General features: G+C 36.3%; 1 protein-coding gene across 6 annotated transcripts in view; it reads right to left on the bottom strand.

The window, feature by feature from the left end:
* The window catches only part of ADAM2 (ADAM metallopeptidase domain 2), a 159,675-nt gene that overhangs the window by 72,790 nt on the left and 61,344 nt on the right, over positions 1 to 25,541 (bottom strand). For all 6 annotated transcript variants that reach the window (XR_012381181.1, XM_073902520.1, XM_025885888.2 and 3 more), the window contains 2 exons: positions 20,421 to 20,557; positions 3,788 to 3,968 (listed from right to left, as the gene is read on the bottom strand). Coding sequence is in view for 5 of the 6 variants with exons in the window: in XM_073902520.1 (XP_073758621.1) it covers positions 3,788 to 3,968; positions 20,421 to 20,557 (318 nt within the window). In the remaining variant the exon portion in view is untranslated. The remainder of the gene's footprint in view (positions 1 to 3,787; positions 3,969 to 20,420; positions 20,558 to 25,541) is intronic.

The following is a 25,541-nucleotide window of genomic DNA, read 5'->3' as shown; positions in this document are numbered from 1 at the left end:
TAAAAAAACCATGAATTCTATATGCAGTATTCCTCTAGCGCTGGAGTTCTGCCATTCTCATTGATCCAGTAAATTTTGTCTTGGCTGGCTGTTCTTGCTGATCTTTTGGGAGAGGGACCTGTTGCCATGGTTCCCAAATGTCTTTGCCAGAGGTGGAATTGCCCCACCCTTGCGGGTCTGGGCTAAGTAATCTGCTCAGGTTTGCTCTCAGGAGCTTTTGTTCCCTGCAAGCTTTCTGTACAGCTTTGGAGGAGAAGAGGGAAAATGGTGGCCTCCCAATCTCTGCCTCAGAAGAGCCAGGAATGCAGGGCCCCACTCCTCAGTGTGCTCCCAGAGAAAAGCAATCACTCCTGTCTTCCCGGTTTCTGGCCGCACTCCGTGCTCACCTGGCCTGTGACCGAGAGTTTCTATCTCTGGCACACGACCCTGTGTGGAGTCTCCAAACGCAGCAGATTCCTGTGTTGCGCTCCTGCTCCACTCCTCCCAGGGGAGGAAGGGAAGTCTCCCCCGATTTGCGCTTGTTGGGTCCCTGATGGAAGATCAGTGGCCCGACTGTGCCACAGATAACAGTTTATGGCAACCCTGAGCTGAGAGCCCACACCTCTGCTCTGTCTCTGAAGCTGGCTTTCCTGCTCCGATACCTGGGAGCTCTGCCGCACTCATCACCCCCAGTCTTTCTGTGACCCCGAGGGTCCTAAGACCACACTGTCTCACGTCGGTTCCACCCCCTGCTTAGCCACTGGAGTGACGTCCCTCAGCGGAGCCGACTTCTAAAAGTTCCAATTTTGTGCTCTGCTGCTCTATCATTTGTCAGAAGCAGCAGACAGAGGCCCCCTCCCCTGCTGTCTAACCTCCTGAATATCGCCTCGGATTCACTTCTCTGCATGTCCTACCTTTCAGAAAGTGGTTGCTTTTCTGTTCAGAGAGTTGTTGCTATTCTTTTCTTCGATCTCTTGTCGAGTTCATAGTTGTTCAGAATGTTTGATCCTTATCCAGTTCATTCCTGAGACCAGACGAAATCCAGGTCTCCTACTCCTATGCCATCTTGCTCCACCAAGTTTAGTTAATATTTTAAGACCACTGTTGAGACACATTGCTCAGAATAGAAGAATCTTTTCAAAATATTACTGCTCATTGACAATGCACCTGGTCACCCAAGAGGTCTGATAGAGATGTACAATGAGATTAATGTTGTTTTTATGATTGGTAACACAACATCCCTTCTGCAGTCCATTGATCAAGAAGTAACTTCAACTTACATTTCATAAGGTTATAATTGCTATACATAGTGATTTCTCTAATGGACCTGAGCAAAAAATGTTGAAACTTTGTGGAAAGGACTCACCATACTAGGTACCATGAAAAGCATTTAGAAAGCATTAACAGAAATTTGTAACAAGTTGATTCCAACCCTCATGAATAACTTTGAGGGGGTAAAGGCTTCAGTGGAGGAAGTAACTATAGAGGTGGTGGAAATACCAAGAAAACTAGAATTGGAAGTGAAGCCTGAAGATGTGACTGAATCATTGAAATCTCATGATAAAATCTTAACAGTTGAGGAGTTGCTGCAGATGGATAAGCAAAGAAAGTGGTTTCTTGAGATGGAATCTACTCCCACTGAAGACGTTGTGAAGATTGTTCAAATGACAAAAGATTTAGAATATTACATAAACAGGAAAGAATATCCAGTGGAAAAAAAGAGAGGCTCTTCAACAAATGGTGTTGGGAAAATTGGACAGCTACATGCAGAAGAATGAAACTGGACCATTTCCTTATACCACACACAACAATAGGTTCAAAATGGAAGAAAGACCTAAATGTGATACAGGAATACATCAAAATCCTTGAAGAGAACACAGGCAGCAACCTCTTCAACCTCAGCCACAGCAACTTCTTCCTAGAAACATCGCCAAAGGCAAGGGAAGCAAGGGCAAAAATGAACTATTGGGACTTCATCAAGATAAAAAACTTTTGCACAGCAAAGAAACAGTCCACAAAACCAAAAGACAACTGACAGAATGGGAGAAGATATTTGCAAATGACATATCAAATAAAGGGCTAGTATCCAAAATCTATAAAGAACTTATGAAACTCAATGCCCAGAGAACAAATAATCCAATCAAGAAATGGGCAGAAGACATGAACAGACATTTCTGCAAAGAAGACATCCAAATGGTCAACAGACACATGAAAAAGTGCTCAACATCACTCAGCATCAGGGAAATACAAATCAAAACCTCAATGAGATACCACCTCACACCAGTCAGAATGGCTAAAATTAACAAGTCAGGAAATGGCAGATGTTGGCAAGGATGCAGAGAAAAGGGAACCCTCCGACACTGTTGGTGGGAATGCAAGTTGGTGCAGCCACTCTGGAAAACAGTATGGAGATTCCTCAAAGAGTTGAAAATAGAGCTACCTTATGACCCAGCAATTGCACTACTGGGTATTTACCCCAAAGATACAAATGTAGTGATCCAAAGGGGCACATGCACCCTGATATTTATAGCAATAATGTCCACAATAGCCATACTATGGAAAGAGCCTAGATGTCCATCAACAGATGAATGGATAAAGAAGATGTGGTATATATATATATATACAATGGAATATTATGCAGCCATCAAAAAAATGAAATCTTGCCATCTGCAATGATGTGGATGGAACTAGAGGGTATTTTGCTAAGCGAAATAAGTCAAACAGAGAAAGACAAGTGTCATATGATCTTACTGATATGAGGAATTTGAGCAACAAAACAGGATCATAGGGGAAGGGAGGAAAAAATGAAACAAGACAAAAACAGAGAGGGAGATAAACCATAAGAGATTCTTAATCTCAGGAAACAAACTGAGGGTTGCTGGAGTGGAGGTGGGTGGGATTGATAGGGTGGCTGGCTGACGGACATTGGGGAAGGTATGGGCTATGGTGAGTACTGTGAATTGTGTAAGACTGATGAATCTCAGACCTGTACCCCTGAAACAAATAACACATTATATGTTAATAAAAAATAATAAAAAAGAATATTACATAAATTTAATTGATTAAACAGCAGCAGGGTTTGAGAGGATTGACTCCAATTTGAAAGAAATTCTACTGTGAGTAAAACATCATCAAACACCATCACATGCTTACAGAGAAACTGTTCTTGAAAGAGTCAATCAATGAAGGAAACTTCATTGTTGTCTTATTTTAGAAATTGCCACAGCCACCCCAACCTTCAACAATCACCAGCCTGATCAGTCAGCAGCCATCAGCATTAAAGCAAGGTTATGACTTGCTGAAAGTTCATATCATTAGCATTTTTTTAGGAAAAAAAAAAGAAATGTATCAGCAAGTGTATTTACCAAAAAAAAAGTATTTTTTAATTAAGATACGAACCTCCTTTTTTAAACATAATTCTATTTCACACTTACTTGACTATGGGATAGTATAAACATATAACTTTTATATGCACAAGGAGACCAAAATTTATTGTGATATTCACTTTAATGTGGTGGCAGGAACCAAACCCACAATATCTCTGAGGTATGCCTGTATTCAGGAAGAACACACTCAAGCGGGAAAGTAAAACCTAGGATGACTCAGAGAATTAATGACCTTAAAAATCACCTGTTTGGATAATCTACAAACCACTGAATCCATATACTGATATATAAATACATTCGTCAGCTTATTACAATATAAAAGTGATTTTGATGTATTAGGGAAAATCCAGCATTATACTATAAAAATTTGTTTCTAATTTTTCATGTAATTCTGCTATATATTCTTCCAAATTGGTACTAACCTCTGCACTTCCACAGTCACATTGTTCTCCTTGTTCCACTTGTCCATTACCACAAACCGCAGCTTTGTATGATGGATCTAAGTGTGGCTGATTTTGAAGACATTGGGACTTTGGCTTTGAAATAAATTGTGCAAAATCCTCCATGCTACAGTTACTAAAGATCTTCACACCACTGGAATGACTAAACACATATCAAACTTCAAATTTTTATCTAAGTATTGCATCATAAATTGCCTAGACTGGGAATAAAGCTATTTAATAGCATTCTGCAAGAGTCAAATGCTCAATTTTGTTAGTGTCAAACTTTCATTTTCTGTACAAAGGAAATTAACTGTGCAAGACCTTATATTACATATTTTAGTTAGAATTAATACAATTTTATTGTTTCTTATATTACACTCACTCATGACATTATTTTCTCTTATAGCTCCTACCTCACAAAGTACTCCATCTGTTTCATTTGTTGCTTCTTTTTCTTTTCATGACTCCTAAATATTATAATAGCCTGTATTAACAAAAGAGATTGGGCTTTTTGCTTCTTTTATCTATATTTATTCATAGGTAATCTTATTCAGTACTGCATTTTGGATAACACCTATACCTGACAGCTCAGATAGCTGTTTCTCTAACTTAAATATATTGTCTAAACTCGAGTCCAGTATCCAATTCTTTATTCAAACAGAGATAACATTTCTAAGCACACATCTAAAATACTACTCTTTTAAATTTACTACTCTTTATTATTTATTTATTATTTATTTTAAATTACTACTCTTTATTCTTTTAGTGACATTTTTCTTTAAAATATTTATTAACAACTGAAATATTATTTTTTTGCTCTTACCTTCTCTTAAGAGTTTTTAGTTCTGAGAGAAAAGGCATTCCAATCCCTTTCTTCTCTAGCACAGAGTAGAGATCTCATGATTTTTTATTTTTAAATAAATGAGTCTATGTGGAAACCATCTGTTGTAAATAGTACATTCTTTGGTTTCTGTTACATTATGACTTTTGTTATTCTGAATAGTATTAACATGTGAAAAGATTATATTCATAAATTTATAATTTGATGGAAGATATAGCTAATGTGAAGTTGTTGGATTTTAAGGCAATAGACTCAAATCATAGTCCTTTGGGTTAGGACAGGGAAATGTTATTTACATGAGAATCATGAACAAATTGGGGATTTTTTTTAATGAATTACCAATTTTTTTTGGAGGTCACATCCTAATTGAACATACTCCAGTTATAATAACCACAAATAATGGATTTATTGTTACATTGCAAATAATTCAGATGATTTCTATCTAAATACCCAAAACCAAAAGATGAAAAAGTGATACAGCATTATATTATTTAAAACTAGGCAATGCAAGATATGTTTATAATGTGTAATTGGTTTGTAGGGGATACACTTCCTAGTAGTAAAATTAATGTTGTCATTGAAAAAAAGTATCAATCATAATTATATCCAACTAAAGAATTTATTTGCAGCTTGAATCTTTGCAAACATTTGTTGGACATTCCCATTCTCTCATTTTTCCTTGATAATAGAACTTCTGATTTTCAGTTGAATACAGGACTTGTACAATCATTACATTTCTTGGCCTTTTGTAAAGTTAGGCGTATACATGTATAAAGGTCAGATAATTGGTCTAAAACAAAACCATATGTTTAAATTCTAGAAAGTAATGTGGACAGCCATGTTTTCATTCTATTCGTGACTCTAATTTTGGTTAAATGTTATAATTAAAGCTTCCATCATGAGCTATGAGTTGATCTTGGATAAGAAAGCCACTGTGTAGAAATTAATGTGAAATTATACAGCGAAATGCCATGCAATTAATAGAATGCTAATTGCCCAAAATAAAATGAACTTTTCTTTAAGCCATTATTACTTTAGGATTTCTGTAACTTGGACTCAAATCTAAATACAAATGCCATCCCAATAAATACAGATCTCAATCAGGATGTTGCTGTTTTAAGCACATTTCAAACACTCATTTTCTCACCACTCACCACAAAATTGCAAAGCATTGACAGCAGGATGCAGTGTTCTCATTACAGTGAGGTACGGAATACTAGGATAGATCATCTTTTGCTTAATCCATAAACAAAACATGAGTCCAATATCTGCATGTTTTTTAGAAGAAGCAACACTCAGAAATAAGATTAATAAAACCTTTGTTCAAATATACCTCTGGAGAAGTTATTAGAGCATTTCAATTACTAACTGAAAAAGAAATACAACACTTCAACACATACTCTCTCTGTGAAGTTTGCACAGCAGGGAGATAATCAGGCAAAAATGGGAAACAAAAGGATAAAAACAGTTACTATTATTAAATAAGTCACAATGAACTTCAAGATATGTACATCTAAAACAATAAATATTAAATCAGAAATTAATAATGAAAAGGCATCTAGATGATCCACAAATATTTGAAAATCAATTGACATACTTCTAAACCAACCCACTAGACAAAAAAAGAATCACAAAGAAAATGAAAATATTTTAACCAAATAAAAAATAAATACAAAATATCAAAATGTATGGTATATAATTGAAGCTGCAGTTAGAGGGAAACGTATAGCTTTAAAGGGCTTAAACAAAAAGAAAAAAGGTTTAAAATTAAATATTTGCATTTTCACATTAAAAATCTAGGGGAAAAAATAGTTTACCCTAAACTACGTGTAAAATTAAGAAAACAAACTAGACAAGTGATGAGAGCCAATAAAATTAAATACAGTCTTTAAAAAAATCAATTAATTTGATAAAACCCAAGTTGGAATGATTAAGAAAAAAAAAGAGAAAACACAAATTATATCAGAGATAAAAGAAGTAATATCACTAGAGATTCCAGTGACTTTTAAAGAAAAATAAATGGAATTTAAGCTTGGGAAGATGGCAGAGTAGGAGGACCCTAAGCTTACCTCATCCCATGTTTACAACTAGACATCACTCTCATCCCATTAATACCCCAGAGAGTGACCCAAAGACTCGCCGAATAAACCCCGTGACTAAATGTAGAGAAGAAGCTACATCAGAGAGATTAGGAAGGGCACAAATGGTGGTCAGGAGCTGCCCACAGGAAAAGGGAAGCTGCCAGCTCTGAGAAGGGAAAGGACCAGGGGTCCCACATGGGGGGTGGGGGGGAGTGAATCCCCATAACATCTGCTATGAAAACCAGAGAGGTTGAATTCCATGGGTTTGTATAACCAGCAGAACTTGGAGCCTGGAACTTCAAAAGTCAGCTGACTCAGCACTGGGTGAGCCAGGAGGGTGAGTAATAGATGGGTCCTCAACCTTAAAGAGATAGCCTCTCTCAGAGAGAGAGCACAGAAGTGACTGCACAACAGAAGGGCAAATGAGAGGGAGATCAGTTTATACTAATTTCAGAGTGTGCTGGGGGACTTCTCCAGCAACAAAAGATTTGGCAGTTGCCATTTTCCTCTCTTGCAATCTAGCATAAACATAGAGGCACCTGTGGGAGATGGCACGGCGCTGATACACGCTACCTAACTTGCTAGCAGTGTTCCCTGTCCACAAGTTCTTCTGAGGAACCACACAGTCCAAGCCTGCTGGCCTCAGCCCTGGGCTCAGTGCAAGTTTCGTTAACTCCACACATGCCCCATGCAGCTGCCTCAAGAATATAGCCACACAAACACATGCCATGCTGGGTGGCCACCACACTATAAGGAACCTGGCCTATGACTAGCAGCTCAGTGCAAATTTTGCTAACACCACTGCCCCACCCTTGAGACCTCTTGCAGTCACATCCCCTCAGAGCCAGTCTGCCTGGGTCCCCTTAACACCACAGAGAGCAAGCACAGCCCACAACAGGCAGAGAGCCAATGCAGACATCTGGAGTGAAAGAAAAAGCAACTCAAACACAACAGCATGATGCAAGCAACACACATAAGAGACTCCCTTGAAGTGCCAGGTTCTGGTGATCAGGGGACACTGCACTGCAGGGCACTACAGGACCTCTTCTTCATAAAGCCACTACTTTCAAGAGCAGAAGATGTAACTGACTTTCCTAACATACAGAAATAGACACAGAGAGGTAGACAAAATGAGGAGACAGAGAGATATGTCCCAAATGAAAAACATGACAAAATCATAGCAGGAGATCTAAGTGAAACAGAAATAAATAATATGTCTGATAGAGAATTTAAAATAATGATCATACAAGGATACACTGAACTTCAGAAGAAAGTGGAGGATATCATTAAAAGCCTTGACAAAGAGATATAAAATATCAAAAATGAAGAACTTAATAAATGAAGTTAAAAATACAACAGATGGAATAAACAGAAGACTACAGGAAGCAGAGGAATGTATCAGTGACCTGGAGTATAGAGTAATGGAAAGCAAGCAAGCTGAACATGTGAGAGACAAATACTGCATAGTGAGAATAGACTCAGAGAACTCAAAGACTCCATCAAGCATAATTACATTTATACTATAAGGACTAAAGAAGGAGAAGAGAGAGAAAGGGGAGGGAGGCGCAGAAAATGTATTTGAAGAAGTAATAGCTGAAAACTTCACAAATCTGGGGAGGGAAACAGAGACCCAGATTCAGAAAGCAGAGTTCCAAAAGAGGTCCACACCAAGACACATGTTAATTAAAATAGTAAATTAAAAAAAAAAAGAGTGATAAATAATTGTAAAGGTGGCAAGAGAAAAGAAGACAGTTACATACAAAGGACACTTCATAAGGCTATCAGGCTTATTTTTCAGCAGAAACTTTGCAGGCCAGAAGAGAATGGCACAATATATTCAACATGCTGAAAGGGAAAAATCAGCAGCCAAGAATACTCTATCTGGCAAGGCTATCATTCAGAATAGAAGGAGAGATAAAGTCCGGGAGAAAAAAAAGATGGTGGGGTAGCAGGGGACCCTATTCCAACTGGCCCCCTGAATTGAGCTGGATATCTACCAGACCACTCTGAACACCCATAACATCAGCCTGAAATGTAAGAAGATAGATCTGGATCTCTACAAACAGAATATCGCAGGTGATTGGTTTCAAGGTATGAAGCAGGGAACCTTGATTCTGTGGGCAGATATTGGAAGATAAATGGAAGGGTGAGGGAGACCTCAGGATCCTGCACCACTGGTGAGCAAAAGCCTCCCGCACTGGGGATGGGGCACAGACTTGCAGACCGGTAGAGACAAGGAAAGGACTTTAGGACAGCCCCCCCTCCCCCACTGAAACCCGGAGCGGCATGGCCGCGGGTGTAAACTGAGGGCGGCTGGTGGTTTTAGAAGCACAAAGCTGAAAAAAGATGAGCCCTGACCTGGAGGCTAGGACGGGGAGCACTGCTGAGGGGCGCACAACCGAGGACACTGCAGTTTATAGCAACACAGACAGAAATGGAGATAGTGTGACCTGAAGAGCTCACTGAAGAACAGACTGTGATCTCTCTGTTCTGAGGAAGAGGGTTGGAAATCTCTTCTGTTCTGACTCTCAGAAGAGAGGCAGAAAGCTGCCAGAGAACAAGCCCCCCCAAAAAAGTTTTCACTGACCCCCCCCCCACAGGGGGTAGGGCAACTCTGCCCAAACAGGGTTACCTGAGTAACAGCGTGTCAGGCCCCTCGCCCAGAAGACAGGCTGGGAGAACAAGAGGCTGACATCCTTAAGGTCCCTATAAAACAGATGCATCTTCCTTGGGTTATGGTCAATAACTTGGACTCTGTACATTCCCTGAAACACCCCTCAACAGAATGACTAAGAAGAAGAACCCCAAAATAGAAAAGACTCAGACACTGTGACTTCTGCCACAGATTTACAAATGGATACAGATATAACCAAGATGTCAGAAATGGACTTCAGGGTAACAGTTATGAAGATGATAGCTAGAATGGAGAAATCGATTAATGGCAACATAGAGTCTCTGAGGGCAGAAATGAAAGCTGAACTGGCAGAACTTAAAAATGCTATCAATGAGATCCAAAGTTGGGGGCATCACGTTGACTGATTTCAAGCTATATTAGAAAGCAGTGATCACCAAGGTAGCATGGTACTGGCACAAAAACAGAAATATAGATCAATGGAACAGAATCAAGAGCCCAGATATGGACCCTCAACTCTATGGTCAAATAATCTTCAACAAAGCAGGAAAAATATGCAATGGAAAAAACACAGTCTCTTCAATAAATGGTGCTGGGAAAATTGGACAGCTACAGGCAGAAGAATGAAACTCGACCATTCTCTAATACCATACACAAAGATAAACTCAAAACGGATGAAAGACCTCAATGTGAGACAGGAATCCATCAAAATCTTAGAGGAGAACATAGGCAGTAACCTCTTTGACATCGGCCACAGTAACTTCTTTCAATATACATCTCCAAAGGTAGGTGAAACAAAAGTGAAAGTGAACTTTTGGGACTTCATCAAAATAAAAAGCTTCTGTATAGCAAAGGAAACAGTCAACAAAACAAAGAGGCAACCCACAGAATGGGAGAAGATATTTACAAATGACACTACAGACAAAGGTCTGATTTCCAAGATCTATAAAGAACTTCTCAAACTCAACACCCAAAAAACAAATAATCAAGTCAAAAAATGGGCAGAAGACATGAACAGACACATCTCCAAAGAAGACATACAAATGGCTAAGAGACACATGAAAAAGTGTTCATCATCATTAACCATCAGGGAAATTTAAATCAAAACCACACTGAGATACCACCTTACACCAGTTAGAACAGCAAAAAATGACAGGGCAAGAAACAACAAATGTTGGAGGTGTTGTGGAGAAAGGGGAACCCTCTTGCACTGTTGGTGGGAATGCAAGGTGGTATAGCCACTTTGGAAAACAGTAGGGAGGTGCTTCAAAAAATTAAAAATAGAGGTACCCTATGACCCAGCAATTGTACTCCTGAGTATTTACCCCAAAGACACAAATGTAGTGAAAAGAAGGGCCATATGCACCCCAATGTTCATAGCAGCAATGTCTGCAAAAGCCAAACTGTGGAAAGAGACAAGATGCCCTTCAACAGACGAGTGGATAAAGAAGATGTGGTCCATATATACAATGGAATATTACTCAGCCATCAGAAATGTTGAATATCCAACTTTTACATCAACATGGATGGGACTGGAGGAGATTATGCTATATGAAAGAAGCCAAGGAAAGAAAGTCAATTAGCATATGGTTTCACTTATCTGTGGAACATAAGGAATAGCATGGAGGACATTAGGAGAAGGAAGGGAAAAATGAAAGTAGGGGGGAATCGGAGGGAGAGATGAACCATGAGAGACTATGGACTCTGAGAAACAAACTGAGGGTTTTAGAGGGGAGGGGGTAGGGGGATGGGTTAGCCCGGTGATGGGTATTAAGGAGGGCACGTACTGCATGGAACACTGTTATATGAAAACAATTAATCATGGAACACTACATCAAAACTAATGATGTACTGTATGGTGACTAACATAATGTAATAAAATAAAATAAAATATTAAAAAAAGGAAGGAGATATAAAGCATTTGCCAGACAAACAAAAGTTAAAAGAATTAATGACCACTAAACCAGCCCTACAAGAAATTGGAAAGGAGACTATGTGAGTGGAAAACAAAAATCATAAGTAAAAGTAAGAAAATAGGAAGAATAAAAGTGCCCCCCAAAATGAATTATACCTGTAAAGATCAGTCAAGAGAAGCAGAAAGTAAAAAGATGTGAAGTATGACACCAAATACCTAAACATGGAAGGGAGAGGAGTAAGAATGAGTTAAAAATTAGGTGACTATCAGCTTAATATAGACTGCTATATGGAGAAGATGTTCTGTATAAATTGAACAATAACCAAAAATAAAAAAAAAAAGGTTTTCCTTATTTGGATTCATCACTAAAGAAAACCAGCAAAACATGACCAAGAGAAAGAGAAAAAAGGATCAGAGAAAATCTACAAAAACAATGAGAAAACAAATAACAAAATGGCAATAAATACATATCTATCAATATTATTTTGAATGTAAATGAACTAAATGCTCCAATCAACACACATAAAGTGACAGAATGTATAAAAAAGACCTATCTATATGCTACTTACAAGAGACTCATTTCAGACCTACAGACACCTGTAGATTAAAAGTGAAGGGATGTGAAATAACAGCTATTGGCAAGGATGTGGAGAAAGGGGAACCCTCCTGCACTGTTGGTAAGAATGCAAACAGATATAGTCACTCTGTAAAACAGGTTCCTCAAAAAGTTAAAAATAGAACTACCCTATGATAAAGCAATTGCACTAGGTATTTACACAAAGAATACAAAAATACTAATTTAAAGGTATACATGTACCCCAATGTTTATAGCAGTATTATCTACAATACCCAAACTATAGAACTAGCCCAAGTGTCCACTGACTGAAGAATGGATAAAGAAGAATGGATATATAATTCCATTATATATCTAATGGAATATTACTCAGCCATAAAAAATAATGAAATCTTGCCATTTGCAACAACAAGGATGGAGCTAGAAAATATAATTCTAAGCCATATAAGTCAGTCAGAGAAGACAAATACTATGTGATTTCACTCATATGTGAAATTTAAGAAACAAAACAAAGGAGCAGAGGAAAATTAAAGAGAGGCAAACCAAGAAAATGCTCTTAATTATAGAGAACAAACTGATGGTTACCAGAGGGAAGGTGGGTGGGGGAATGGGTTATACAGTTGATGAGAACTAAGGAATATACTTGTGATAAGCACCGGGTGTTGTATGTAAGTGTTGAATCACTACATTGAATGCCTGAAACTAAAAATAAATAAATACACACATAGATAAATATAAAATAAAATAAAAAGAGGGTATTGAGAAATATTATCATGCAAATGGATGTCAAAAGAAAGCTGGAGTAGCAATACTTATATCAGACAACATAGACTTTAAAACAAAATCTGTAAAAAGACACAAGTTAGGTTATATAATTATAAAAGGAATAATCCAATAAGATAGAACAATTATAAATATTTATGCACCCAATAAGGGAGCATCCAAATACATAAATCAGTTCATAACAAACATAAAGGAACTAATCAATGGTAACACAATAATAGTAGGGGACTTTAACATTCCACTTACATCTATGAGTAGATCATCCAAACAGAAAATCAACTAGAAAACAGTGGCCTTGAATGACACATTGGACCAGATCATTTTAATAGACATATTCAGAATGTTCCACCCTAAAACAGCAGAACACAGATTCTTTTCTGGTGCACACAGAACATTCTCCAGAATACATTACATATTAGCCCACAAAACATGCCTCAACAAATTCTAAAAGATCGGAGTCATACCATGCATCTTTTCTGGCCACAACACCATGAAAGTAGAAATCAACCACAAGAAAAAATCTAGAAAGAATACAAATACATGCAAGTTAAATAACATATTAAGCAGTGAATGGGTCAATCAAGAAATCAAAGAAGAAATCAGAAAGTACATGGAAAAGAACAAAAATGAAAACACAGTGATCCAAAACCTTTAGAATATAGCAAAAGCAGTTCTAAGGGTGGAGTATATAGCAATACAGGCCTACCTTAAGAAACAAGAAAAATCTCTAATAAACAACCTAACCTTACACCTAATGAAGGTAGAAAAAGGAGAAGAAATGAAAGTCCAAACCAGCAGAAGAAAGGAAATAATAAAGATCAGAACAGTAATAAATGATATAGAAACTAAAAAACAAACAAACAAACAAACAAAAAACAGATCAATGAAACCAGGATCTGGTCTTTGAAAAGATCTGCAAAATTGATAAATCTCTAGCCAAACTCATTTAAAAAAAAGACTCAAATAGACACAATCGCAAATGACAGAAGAAATAACAACCAACACCAGAGAAATACAATTATAAGACAATATTATGAAAAGCAATATAATTGTAAGAGAATATTATAAAAAGCTATATGCTAACACATTAGGCAACCCAGAAACATGGATAAATTCCTAGAAAAATATAAACAACCAAAACTGAAATAGGAAGAAGTAGAAAACTTGAACAGAGGAATAACCAGGAAGGAGATCAAATCAGTAATTGAAAAACTTTCAACAAACAAAAGCCCAGGGCCAGATGGCTTCACAGGCAAATTCTACCAAACATTGAAAGAGTTAACATTCTTCTCAAACAATTTCAGAAAAATAGAAAATGAAAGAAAACTTCCAAATTCATTCTATGAGGCCAGCATTACCCTGATACCAAAATCAGATAAAGACTCCAGTAAAAAAGAGAAATACATGCCAATATCAAAGAAGAAAATGGATGGAGAAATTCCTCAATAAAATGCTAGCAAATTGAATCTAACAGTATATTTAAAAAGTCATTCACCACAATCAAGTGGGATTTATTCCTGGGTTGCAAGGGTGGTCCAATATTTACAAATCAATCAACATCGGTAAGAGAAAGGATAAAAACCTTTTGATCATTTCAGTAGACACAAAAAAAGCATTTGATAAAGTACAACATCCATTTATGATGAAAGCTCTCAACAAAGTAGGGAGAGAGAGAGTATGTTCCATACCTCAATATAATAAAGGCCATATATGAAAAACCCACAGTGAATATCATACTCAATGGGGGAAAACTAAGAACTTTCGCTTCAAGGTGAAGGATTAGACAAGGATGTCCACTCTCACTACCTTTATTCAACATAATACTGCAAGTCCTAGCTACAGCAATTAACCAAAAAGAAATAAAAGGTATCCATATTGGTAAAGAAGAAAACTTTCACTAATTGCAGATGGCATGATACTAGATAAGAAAACCTGAAAGAGGGCGCCTGGGTGGCTCAGTTGGTTAAGCAACTGCCTTCGGCTCAGGTCAGGATCCTGGAGTCCTGGGATCGAGTCCCACATCAGGCTTCCTGCTCAATAGGGAGTCTGCTTCTCCCTCTGACCCTCTTCCCTCTCGTGCTTTCTATCTCTCATTCTCTCTCAAATAAATAAATAAAATATTTAAAAAAAAAGAAAACCTGAAAGACTCCACAAAAAACTACTAAAACTGAAAAAAAGAATGTAAGGTTATAAAACCTATATAGGATATAAAATCAATGTACAAAAATCTGTTGCATTTCTATAATAAGGAAGCTGCAGAAAGAGAAATTAAGGAACCAATCCCATTTACAATTGCACTTTAAATAATTAGATACATAGGAATCAACCTAACCAAAGAGGTGAAAGACCTATACTCTAAAAACTATAGAACATTGATTAAAGAAAATGAAGATGACACAAAGAAATAGACATTCCATGCTCACGGATTAGAAGAATAAATTTTGTTAAAATATACTACCTAAGGCAATCTACACATTTAATGCAATCCCTATCAAAATACCAGCAACACTTTTCACAGAACTAAAACAAACAATCCTAAAATTTCTATGGAACCACAAAAGACCCTGACTAGACAAACAATTTTGAAAAAGAAAAGCAAAGCTGGAGGCATCACCATTCTAGACTTCAAGTTGTATTACAAAGCTGTAGCAATCAAAATAGAATGGCACTGGCAAAAAATAGATATATAGAGCCATAGAACAAAATGCAAAATCAGAAATAAACCCACAATTATATGGCCAATTAATCTTCAACAAAGCAGGAAAGAATATCCAATGGGACAAAGGCTCTTCTACAAATGGTGTTGGGAAAACTGGACAGTGACATGCAAAAGAACAAACCTGAGTCATTTTCTTACACCATACACAATAATAAACTCAAAATGGATCAAGGACTTGAATGTGAGACCTGAAACCATAAAAATCCCTAAAGAGAACAAAGGCAGAAGTGTCTCTGATATTATCCATAGGAACATTTTTCTAGATGTCTCTGAGACAAACTAAATAAAAGCAAAAATAAGCTATTGGAACTATTTCAAAATAAAATGTTTCTGCAAAGGAAATGATCAAAAAAACTTTAAGGCAACATACAGAAGATAGGGAGAAAATATTTGTAAATGATGTATCTGATAAAATGTTAGTATCCAAAATATGTAAAGAACTTATAAAACTCAACACCCAAAAAAACAAATAATCCAATTAAAAAATGGGCAGAAGACTTGTACAGATATTTCTCTGAAGAAGACATCCAGATGGCCAACAGACCCATGAAAAGATATTACACATCACTCATTATCAGGGAAATGTACATCAAAACCACAGTGAGATATCACCTCATATCTGTCAGAATGGCTAAAATCAAAAACACAAGAAACAAGTTTTGGTGAGAATGTGGAGAAAAGGAAACCTGGTGCACTATTGGTGGGAATGTAAATTGGTGCAGCCACTGAGGAAAATAGTATAAAGCTTCCTCAAAAAGTTTAAAATAGAGCTACCCTATGATCCATTAATTGCACTACTGGGTATTTACCCAAAAAATACAAAACACTAACTCAAAGGGATACATGCACCCCTATGTTTATAGCAGCATTATTCACAATATACAGATTATGGAAGCAGGCCAAGTATCTATAAAAATGATGTGGTATATATATATATATATATATATATATATATATATATATACAGTGGAATATTATTTAGCCATAAAAAACAAAATCTTGCCATTTGAAATGACATGGATGGAACTACAGAGTATTATGCTAAGCGAAATAAGTCAGTCAGAGAAAGACAAATACCATATGATTTCACTTGTATGTGGAATTTAAGAAACAAATGAGCAAAGGTAAAAAAAAAAAAAAGAGAGAGAAACAGAGACAAACTAAGAACCAAACTCTTAACTATAGAGAACAAACTGATGGTTACCAGAGGGGAGGTGTATGGGAGGGATGGGTGAAATAGGTGGTGGGGATTAAGAGTGTACTTGTCATGCTGGGCACTGAGTGATATGTGGAATTGTTGAATCACTGTATTGTACACCTGAAACAATATAATGCTGTATGTTAGCTGTACTGAATGCAAAATTTATAGCAAATTAATTAATTTCAAGGAAATATTTTTTTAAATCTCAACTAAATATCCTCATATCTTAAAAATTATTAAACACCTTTCCAGACAGAGAAATCTAAGTCCATACAGCTTCACTGATGGATTCCTATCAAATAATTTGTAAAGAATTAATATCAATTTTCCAAATCACTTTCAGGAAATTTTAGGAGGCCAATATCACCCTGATAATGATACCAGTCAAAATAATTACAAGAATAAACAACTAAAGACCAATGTCTTTCATAAATATAGAGGCAAATATTAGGGAAAAAATATCCAGCAACAAGTAGGGCAATACATGAAAAGGATTATTCATCATGTCCAAATGTGGTTCATCCCAGGAAAACAAGTTATTTGAACAATTGAAGATCAATAAAATGTATTTCAACTGAAAAAAGTAAAAACAACAATAACAACACATAATCATCTTGATACATAATGAAATCTATTCATGACAGAAATTTGGACAAAGAATAAAAAAAGAACTTCCTCAATCTGAGTAAAAGCCTCTTTGAAAATCTTTCAGCTAACATATTTAATGGTGAGGGATTAAAGATTTGCTCTTAAATTAGAAGCAAGAAAAATAGCCACACATTCCATTTCTAACGTTGTATTAAAGGTCTTAAACACTGTAGTAAGGCCAAAAATAGGAATGGAAAAAAATATGAAGATTGACAAAAATGTAAAACTGTATATACAATATATGATTGTACAAGTATAAAATTCTAATAAAGCTAAATTAAAATTCCAGAATTAACTTAATTTAGCAAAACTGTAGGAAAGAAGCTCAATGTAAAGTAATCAATAAAATTTCTATATACTTGCTACAAACAATTGGAAATTTTATAGTCTTATATATAAAGAGGTGCAATTAGAAAGAATAGTAAATGCCAATCTATTTACACCTAATAATTTCCCCAAAGAAAAGAATTGAGGAAACACTGTACTTTGAAGATTTCTAACCGTGATGAGAATAATTCAGGCAACTCAACAAAATAAGCTACTTTCAAAATTGAACAAAGAATATTTGACAATATGTAGGAGGAAGTGGAGGGTCCAAAGAGCTATTAATAGTTCAGGTCTTCTAGCCCTTCCTATCATTTCCTCACCATCATAACCATTATTATCATTGTAATCCGTATCACAAACAACATATCATTATTGTAAAAACTATAATTCAGTCAAAAATAAATGTTTAATAGGCAGTGTCCAACATTATTAAGAAGTACATACACTGTCATCTATCTATACTTAGATTAACCAGAAAAATGAAAACAAAACAAAAACACTCCCAAAAAAGGAATGAACATAATTGTAAGAAATTTATTTGGGACATGATACTAGGAAACAGGATTGAAGGAGTAGGAATAGAAAAAGAGAGAATGAGGAAAAGTCAACATAAGTGTGTTTTATTGAGATGACAATTGTGGCTCCATTCTGCTGGGACCACAGAGGAATACAGAATATTTAATGGAATTGTCCTTAGATGGTCAGGAAGCTGGTGTTCCAATAAAGTGGTTGAAGCCTGCCCCTGTGAAGAGGTCATTACCTTTATTTTAAGGCCTCTTTTACATATTTTGCCTAAGGAAGAAGCTGATTGACATTAGTGAATTTTAAAATGTTGACCTGGTCATTGAGTACTTCTTATGGGACTTGAACTTAAGAGAGATATAAAGATCTGCATATTTTGTGCCCATCTAAATCAATTCTCATGCCTCTTCCACCTAACATATTGAAAGTAGCTATTATTGAAATAAGACAAGGTTCTTTTTCCTCTACAGCCAGTTTTAGGGAACTCCCATGTGGCCATTGATGTGAAGTGATTGAGAAATATTGGTGCAAAAGATATAGGTGACATGGAGCTCTGGGATCCCTGTTCATATTATTTACTTACACTGTGTGGATATTTTTAGTTAGCTACCAGATATGCCATATCGGTCATTAGGTAGATTAATAGGCCCACTTGATCTTATAATTCTAGAGATCTGACTATACCAAACTAAGATGAAAATAATCAATTTTAGTAACATCATCACTATTTCCTGGATGCGTGCTCAACTCTACAAGTGTGCAGTAGCCCACCAAGAGCTTCAAAGAACTCTAGGGACCTGCACTACAAATTTCTTATATTTGTCAGAAATTCCACATGTAACCTAATCTATCATGAATATCTTTACTTTTATTGTATCTTAATGATCATAAGTGCGCCAAAGAACGAACATTTTACATCACAGCATGGACCTGCAGCACCCTCTCTCTATATCGTCTCCTGCTAAAGGCATCCCTGTTGTCACCAAATCATAAATTGTTCCAGGTCCATAATTATTTAAAAAGGCTTGCTTTCTATAGCCCCTTCTTTTTTGTTGTTGTTTCAAATTTATATTCAAATTCTAGTCAATTAACATATAGTGTATTGATTTTAGGAGTAAAACTTAGTGATTCATCACTTACATATAAATGTCCAGTGCTCAACACAACAAATGCCCTCCTTGATACCCATTACCCATTTAGCCCATCCCCCATCAACCTCCCTTCCAGCAATCCTCAGTTTGTTTTCTCTATAGTTAAAAGTATGTTTTTTGCTTTGCCTCCTTTTATCCCTTGTTCATCTGTTTTATTTCTTAAATTCCACATATGAGTGAAATCATATGATTTTTGTATTTCTCTGATTTATTTCTTTTAGCATAATACACTCTAGCTCCATCCGTGTCATTGCAAATGGCAAGATTTCATTCTTTTTGATGGCTGAATAATATTTCAATTGTGTGTGTGTGTGTGTACATGTACACACACACACACACACACATATCCTCTTCTTTATCCATTCATCAGTTGATGGACATTTGGGTTTTTCCATAATTTGGCTATTGTTGATAATGCTGTTCTATAGCCCCTTCTGAGATAATTATTTTCATATGAGTCTCTGCCAAATCAGAGCCTGAGATAAAAATTTGATTGCAAGTATTCTTAAGAAATGATTGTGGAAGCAGAAGTGAAGGAATGGAGAGAATGTGATGTTATCAACTTTGTTGCTGTAGGCAATGGGGCTTGATTTTCTAAGACATATGAGAAGCAGAAAATGGCTGTGAGAAATGTCATTCAGAAAGGCTAAAGGCTAGCTCTAGTCATTGAGTGGATGGTGGTTTCCCTAAACCCCCTATTTGGTCCTAATTCTATGAAATCTCACTGTTGTACTCTAAGAATAATGATGATAACATCCAATTCACTAGGTCTTTGAGGCATGGCAAGGATACTGCAAAAAGGCCTTCTCTAGTAACAGAAAAAGCTGAATAACAGCACCTCTGAAATCACTCCTGATTTACCAAGACTTCAGGTTGAGAGGGCAAAATGAAATTCATGCAGACAAGACCAAACTAATAAATCATTCTTTTATAGTGTTCACAAGCCTGTATTTAGCTTATCAAATCATGCATTAGATTATAAAATCTGACAACTGACTTAGTGATAAGTGTAGAAGTAGATAATATATGACAAAGCAAGTGTGGTATCAGATTACAAGGGAGAGTGAGGTAGACATGCAGCATTGGGCATTGTTGGACACAGCTTATATTTGACCATTAGTAATTATTTTAGCAGCCTAGACTTTTTTAAATTAATTACACCAAACTTATTTTTATATAAACTATGTATATAAAGCATATAAAAGTAAAGCATCTTACATTGCTTCTGGGTTCATTATGCAGACAGTTCCTGAGCACTGGCATTTGTTAACATCATCATAAGCTATTCCCATACTAAGGCTCAGTAACTGAGCTATAATAACTGCAAGCGACTCCAGACTTATGGTTCTGGGGTGCTGGAAGAAAAGAACACACATGTACACACTCACATTTAGAAGATGACTCATTTACCTGGAAAATAATGTAATTATTAAAAATAGTCACTCAATAAAATTGAATAGAGGCATATATATGCCTTATCTATGTGCCTTAATATATTAACCACAGGTGTGCCATCCATATTGGTCTAACATGTTACAGGTACCATTAACAATATAAGAAAAACATAAAAAGTGAAATTTTACCAAAATATAAATGCATGGTTCACTTGGTGGCATCAGGGCAAGAACAATATTGCCCCAATAACTTGTTAATTATATATAACAATTATTATAGTCATATTTGTACTCACAAAAGAAAATCTTTAGACACACATATACACACATACAGTGTCAAATTATTAACTGGTTATGTTCATTTATAATTTAATTATTTGGGGATATTTTATGTAAATCTTCCATACCTTAAAAAAAATCATAAATAAGCCCATTGAATTAAGCTAAATAATGACTGAAATTAAAAATGCTGACTTACCATCATTGTTTAAACTTCATTTTCAAAACTAAAGTACCTTTACAATTTTTCTTTTTGCGAATGTAGGATACTTATTATAGCATATTTTAACCATACTAAAACATACACGGTTTAAGAAAAATCCAAAAATCACACTATCCCTTCATATAGATCTAATAGCATTTTGTTGAATATACTTCAAGATTGGTTTCTAGGAATATATTTTGGTATCTTCTGTTTGCCTCTCTCAATCAACCCTGCAGCTCTCTAGCCCAGAAGGTAACACCAATAGATTATATTAAACTGTTCCTTTACCCTCTGCTTTTAACTTGGTCTATAGAGAGGAACAGGCTAAGAAAAGAGAAGGATATTTATTACCGTCACTGCCAGGGTGCCTATAACTGTCTGAATCCTTGAGTGGAGGCTTCTACTTTCTGTCTGTGACCCTAGTGAAATGACATTGTCCTTTCCTTCAAGTCTGAGTGACAATTGAATTTTTTTTATTACTATCCCTAAAGTAGGGCAAAATTCCTATATCTTGCGTACATATTAACAAATGGTCCCTTTATCAAATTACCAGTTTAATGTACCACCCATTCTCAGAGAGAGAAAGGGAGAGGGAGGAAGAGTAGGAAAGAAATTGAAGGATTCTGAGGATTCTATTAAATTTCAAGAATTTAAATAACTGGATATTATAAATAATAATATAATAATAGCATGTTATATTACTGTAGTTATTTATAAATTTTCTCTTTTTCAGGATAATGTAGAAAAGGTCTAGCAGTTATTCAGTCAATGTATCTCTACAATCATTTCTTTCTTTTCTTTTTTTATGTTATGTTAATCACCATACATTACATCATTAGTTTTTGATGTAATGTTCCATGATTCATTGTTTGCATATAATACCCAGTGCTCCATTCAGTACATGCCCTCTTTAATACTCATCAACAGGTTAACCCTTCCCCCCACACCCCTCCCCTTTAGAACCCTCAGTTTGATTCACAGAGTCCATAGTCTCTCATGGTTCCTCTCCCCCTCTGATTTATGCCCCCCTTCATTTTTCCCTTCCTGCTTTTTTTTTTTTAACATATAATGTATTATTTGTTTCAGAGGTACAGGTCTTTGATTCAAGTCTTACGGAATTCAGAGCACTCACCATAGCACATACAATCCCCAATGTCTATCACTCAGCCACCCCATCCCTCCCATGCCCCACCACTCCAGCAACCCTCAGTTTGTTTCCTGAGATTAAGAATTCCTCATATCAGTGAGGTCATATGATACATGTCTTTCTCTGACTGACTTATTTCGCTCAGCATAATACCCTCCAGTTCCATCCATGTTGTTGCAAATGGCAAGATTTCATTCCTTTTGATGGCTGCATAATATTCCATTGTATATATATACCACCTCTTCTTTATATATTCATCTGTCGATGGACATCTTGGCTCTTTCCACAGTTTGGCTATTGTGAACATTGCTGCTATAAACATCAGGGTGCACGTACCCCTTCAGATCTCTACATTTGTATATTTGGAGTAAATACACAGTAGTGCAATTGCTGGATCATATGGTAGCTCTACTTTCAACTTTTTGAGGAACCTCCATACTGTTTTCTGGAGAGGCTGCACCAGCTTGCATTCCCACTAACAGTGTAGGAGGGTTCCCCTTTCTCCTCATCCCCACTGACATCTGTCATTTCCTGACTTATTAATTTTAGCCATCCTGACAAGTGTGAGGTGGTATCTCATTGAGGTTTTAATTTGGATTTCCCTGATGCTGGGTGATGATGAGCACTTTTTCATGTGTCTGTTGTCTATTTGGAAGTCTTTGGAAAAATGCCTGTTCATGATTTCTGCCCATTTCTTGATTGAATCATTTGTTCTATGGGTGTTGACTTTAATGAGTTCTTTATAGATTTTGGACAAAGGCCTTTATCTGATATGTAATTTGCAAATATCTTCTCCCATTCTGTTGGTTGTCTTTTGGTTTTGTGGACTGTTTCTTTTCCTATGCAAAAGCTTTTTATCTTGATAAAGGCCCAATAGTTCATTTTTGCCCTTGCTTCCCTTGCCTTTGGCGATGTTTCTAGGAAGAATTTGCTGTGCCTGAGGTCGAAGAGGTTGCTGCCTGTGTTCTCCTTTAGGATTTTATGGATTCCTGTCTAACATTGAGGTCTTTCAACGATTTTGAACCTATTTTTGTGTGTGGTATAAGGAAATGGTCCAGTTTCATTCTTTTGCATGTGGCTGTCCATTTTCCCAACACCATTTGTTGAAGAGACTCTCTTTTTTCTATTGGACATTCTTTCCTGCTTTGTTGAAGATTGGTTGACCATAGAGTTGAGGGGCTATTTCTGGGCTCTCTATTCTGTTCCATTGATCTACGTGTCTATTTTTGTGCCAGTTACCATACTGTCTTGATGATGACAGCTTTGTAATAGAGCTTGAAGTCTGGAATTGTGATGCCGCCACCTTTGCTTTTCTTTTTCAACATTCCTCTGTCTAATTGGGATCTTTCCTGGTTCCATACAAGTTTTAGGATTATTTGTTCCATTTCTTTGGAAAAAGTGGATGGTATTTTGATGGGGATTGCATTAAATGTGTAGATTGCTCTAGGTAGCATTGACATCTTCACAATATTTGTTCTTCCAATCCATGAGCATGGAACGTTTTTCCATTTCTTTGTGTCTTCCTCAATTACTTTCATGAGTATTTTATAGCTTTCTGAGGCCAGATTCTTTGCCTCTTTAGTTAGATTTATTCCTAGGTATCTTATGGTTTTGGGTGCAGTTATAAATGGGATCGACTCCTTAATTTCTCTTCTGTCTTGATGTGGGTGTATAGGAATGCCACTGATTTCTGTGCATTGGTTTTCTATCCTGCCACTTTACTGAATTCCTGTATGAATTCTAGCAGTTTTGGGGTGGAGTCTTTTGGGTTTTCCACATAAAGTATCATATCATCTGCAAACAGTGAGAGTTTGACTTCTTCTTTGCTGATATGGATGCCTTTGATATCTTTTTGTTGTCTGATTGCAGTGGCTAGGGCTTCTAATACTATGTTGAATAGCAGTGGTGATGATAGTGGACATCCCTGCCATGTTCCTGACCTTAGGGGTAAGCTCTCAGTTTTTCCCCATTGAGAATGATATTCTCTGTAGGTTTTTCATAGATGGCTTTTATGATATTGAGGTATGTACCGTCTATCCCTATACTCTGAAGAGTTTTGATCAAGAAAGGATGCTGTACTTTGTCAAATGCTTTTTCTGCATCTATTGAGAGGATCATATGATTCTTTTCTTTCTTTGATTAATGTATTGTTCACATTGATTGATTTGTGGATGTTGAACCAATCTTGCAAACCAGAGATAAATCCAAATTGGTCATTGTGAATAATCCTTTTAATGTACTGTGGGATCCTATTGGCTAGTATTTTGGTGAGAATTTTTGCATCCCTGGTCATCAAGGATATTGGGCTGTAATTCTCCCTTTTGATGGGGTCTTTGTCTGGTTTGGGGATCAAGGTAATGGTGGCCTCATAAAACGAGTTTGGAAATTTTCCTTCCATTTCTGTTTTTTGGAACAGTCTCAGAAGAATAGGTATTCATTCTTCTTTAAATGTTTGGTAGAATTCCCCAGGGAAGCATCTGGCCTTGGGCTTTTGTTTGTTGGAGATTTTTGATGACTGCTTCAATTTCCTTAGTGGTTATAGGTCTGTTCAGGTTTTCTGTTTCTTCCTGGTTCAGTTTTGGTGGTTGATACATCTCTAGGAATGCATCCATTTCTTCCAGGTTGTCTAATTTGCTGGCATATAGTTGCTCATAATCTGTTCTTGCAATTGTTTGTATTTCTTTGGTGTTGATTGTGATCTCTCCTCTTTCATTCATGATTTTGTTGATTTGGGTCATTTCTCTTTTCTTTTTGATAAGTCTGGCCAGGGGTTTATCAATCTTGTTTTTATTTCAAAGAACCAGCTCCTAGTTTTGTTGATCAGCTCTACTGTTCTTTTGGTTTTCTATTTCATTGATTTCTGTTCTGATCTTTGTTATTTCTCTTCTCCTGCTGGGTTTAGGCTTTATTTGCTGTTCTTTCTCCAGCTCCTTTAGGTGTAGAGTGAGGTTGTGTATTTGAGACCTTTCTTGAGAAAAGCTTGTATTGCTATATACTTTCTTCTTAGGACTGCCTTTGCTGCATCCCAAAGATTTTGAACAGTTGTGTTTTCATTTTCATTTGTTTCCATGAATTTTTTTAATTCTTCTTTAATTTCCTGGTTGACCCATTTATTCTTTAGTAGGATGCTCTTTAGCCTCCATGAATTATTTCTTTCCGACTTTCCTCTTGTGATTAAGTTCTAGTTTCAAAGCACTGTGATCTGAAAATATTCAGAGAATGATCCCAATCTTTTGATACTGGTTGAGACCTGATTTGTGACCTAGCATGTGATCTATTCTGGAGAATGTTCCATGGGCACTAGAGAAGAACGT

This window comes from Callorhinus ursinus, unplaced genomic scaffold (assembly GCF_003265705.2).
Source record: "Callorhinus ursinus isolate GAN/ISIS: 27379988/994484 unplaced genomic scaffold, GSC_fseal_2.0 scaffold17, whole genome shotgun sequence".
NCBI lineage: Eukaryota > Metazoa > Chordata > Mammalia > Carnivora > Otariidae > Callorhinus > Callorhinus ursinus.
The sequence above is the reverse complement of the archived record's forward strand: the minus strand, read 5'-3'. Positions and strand labels throughout refer to the sequence as shown.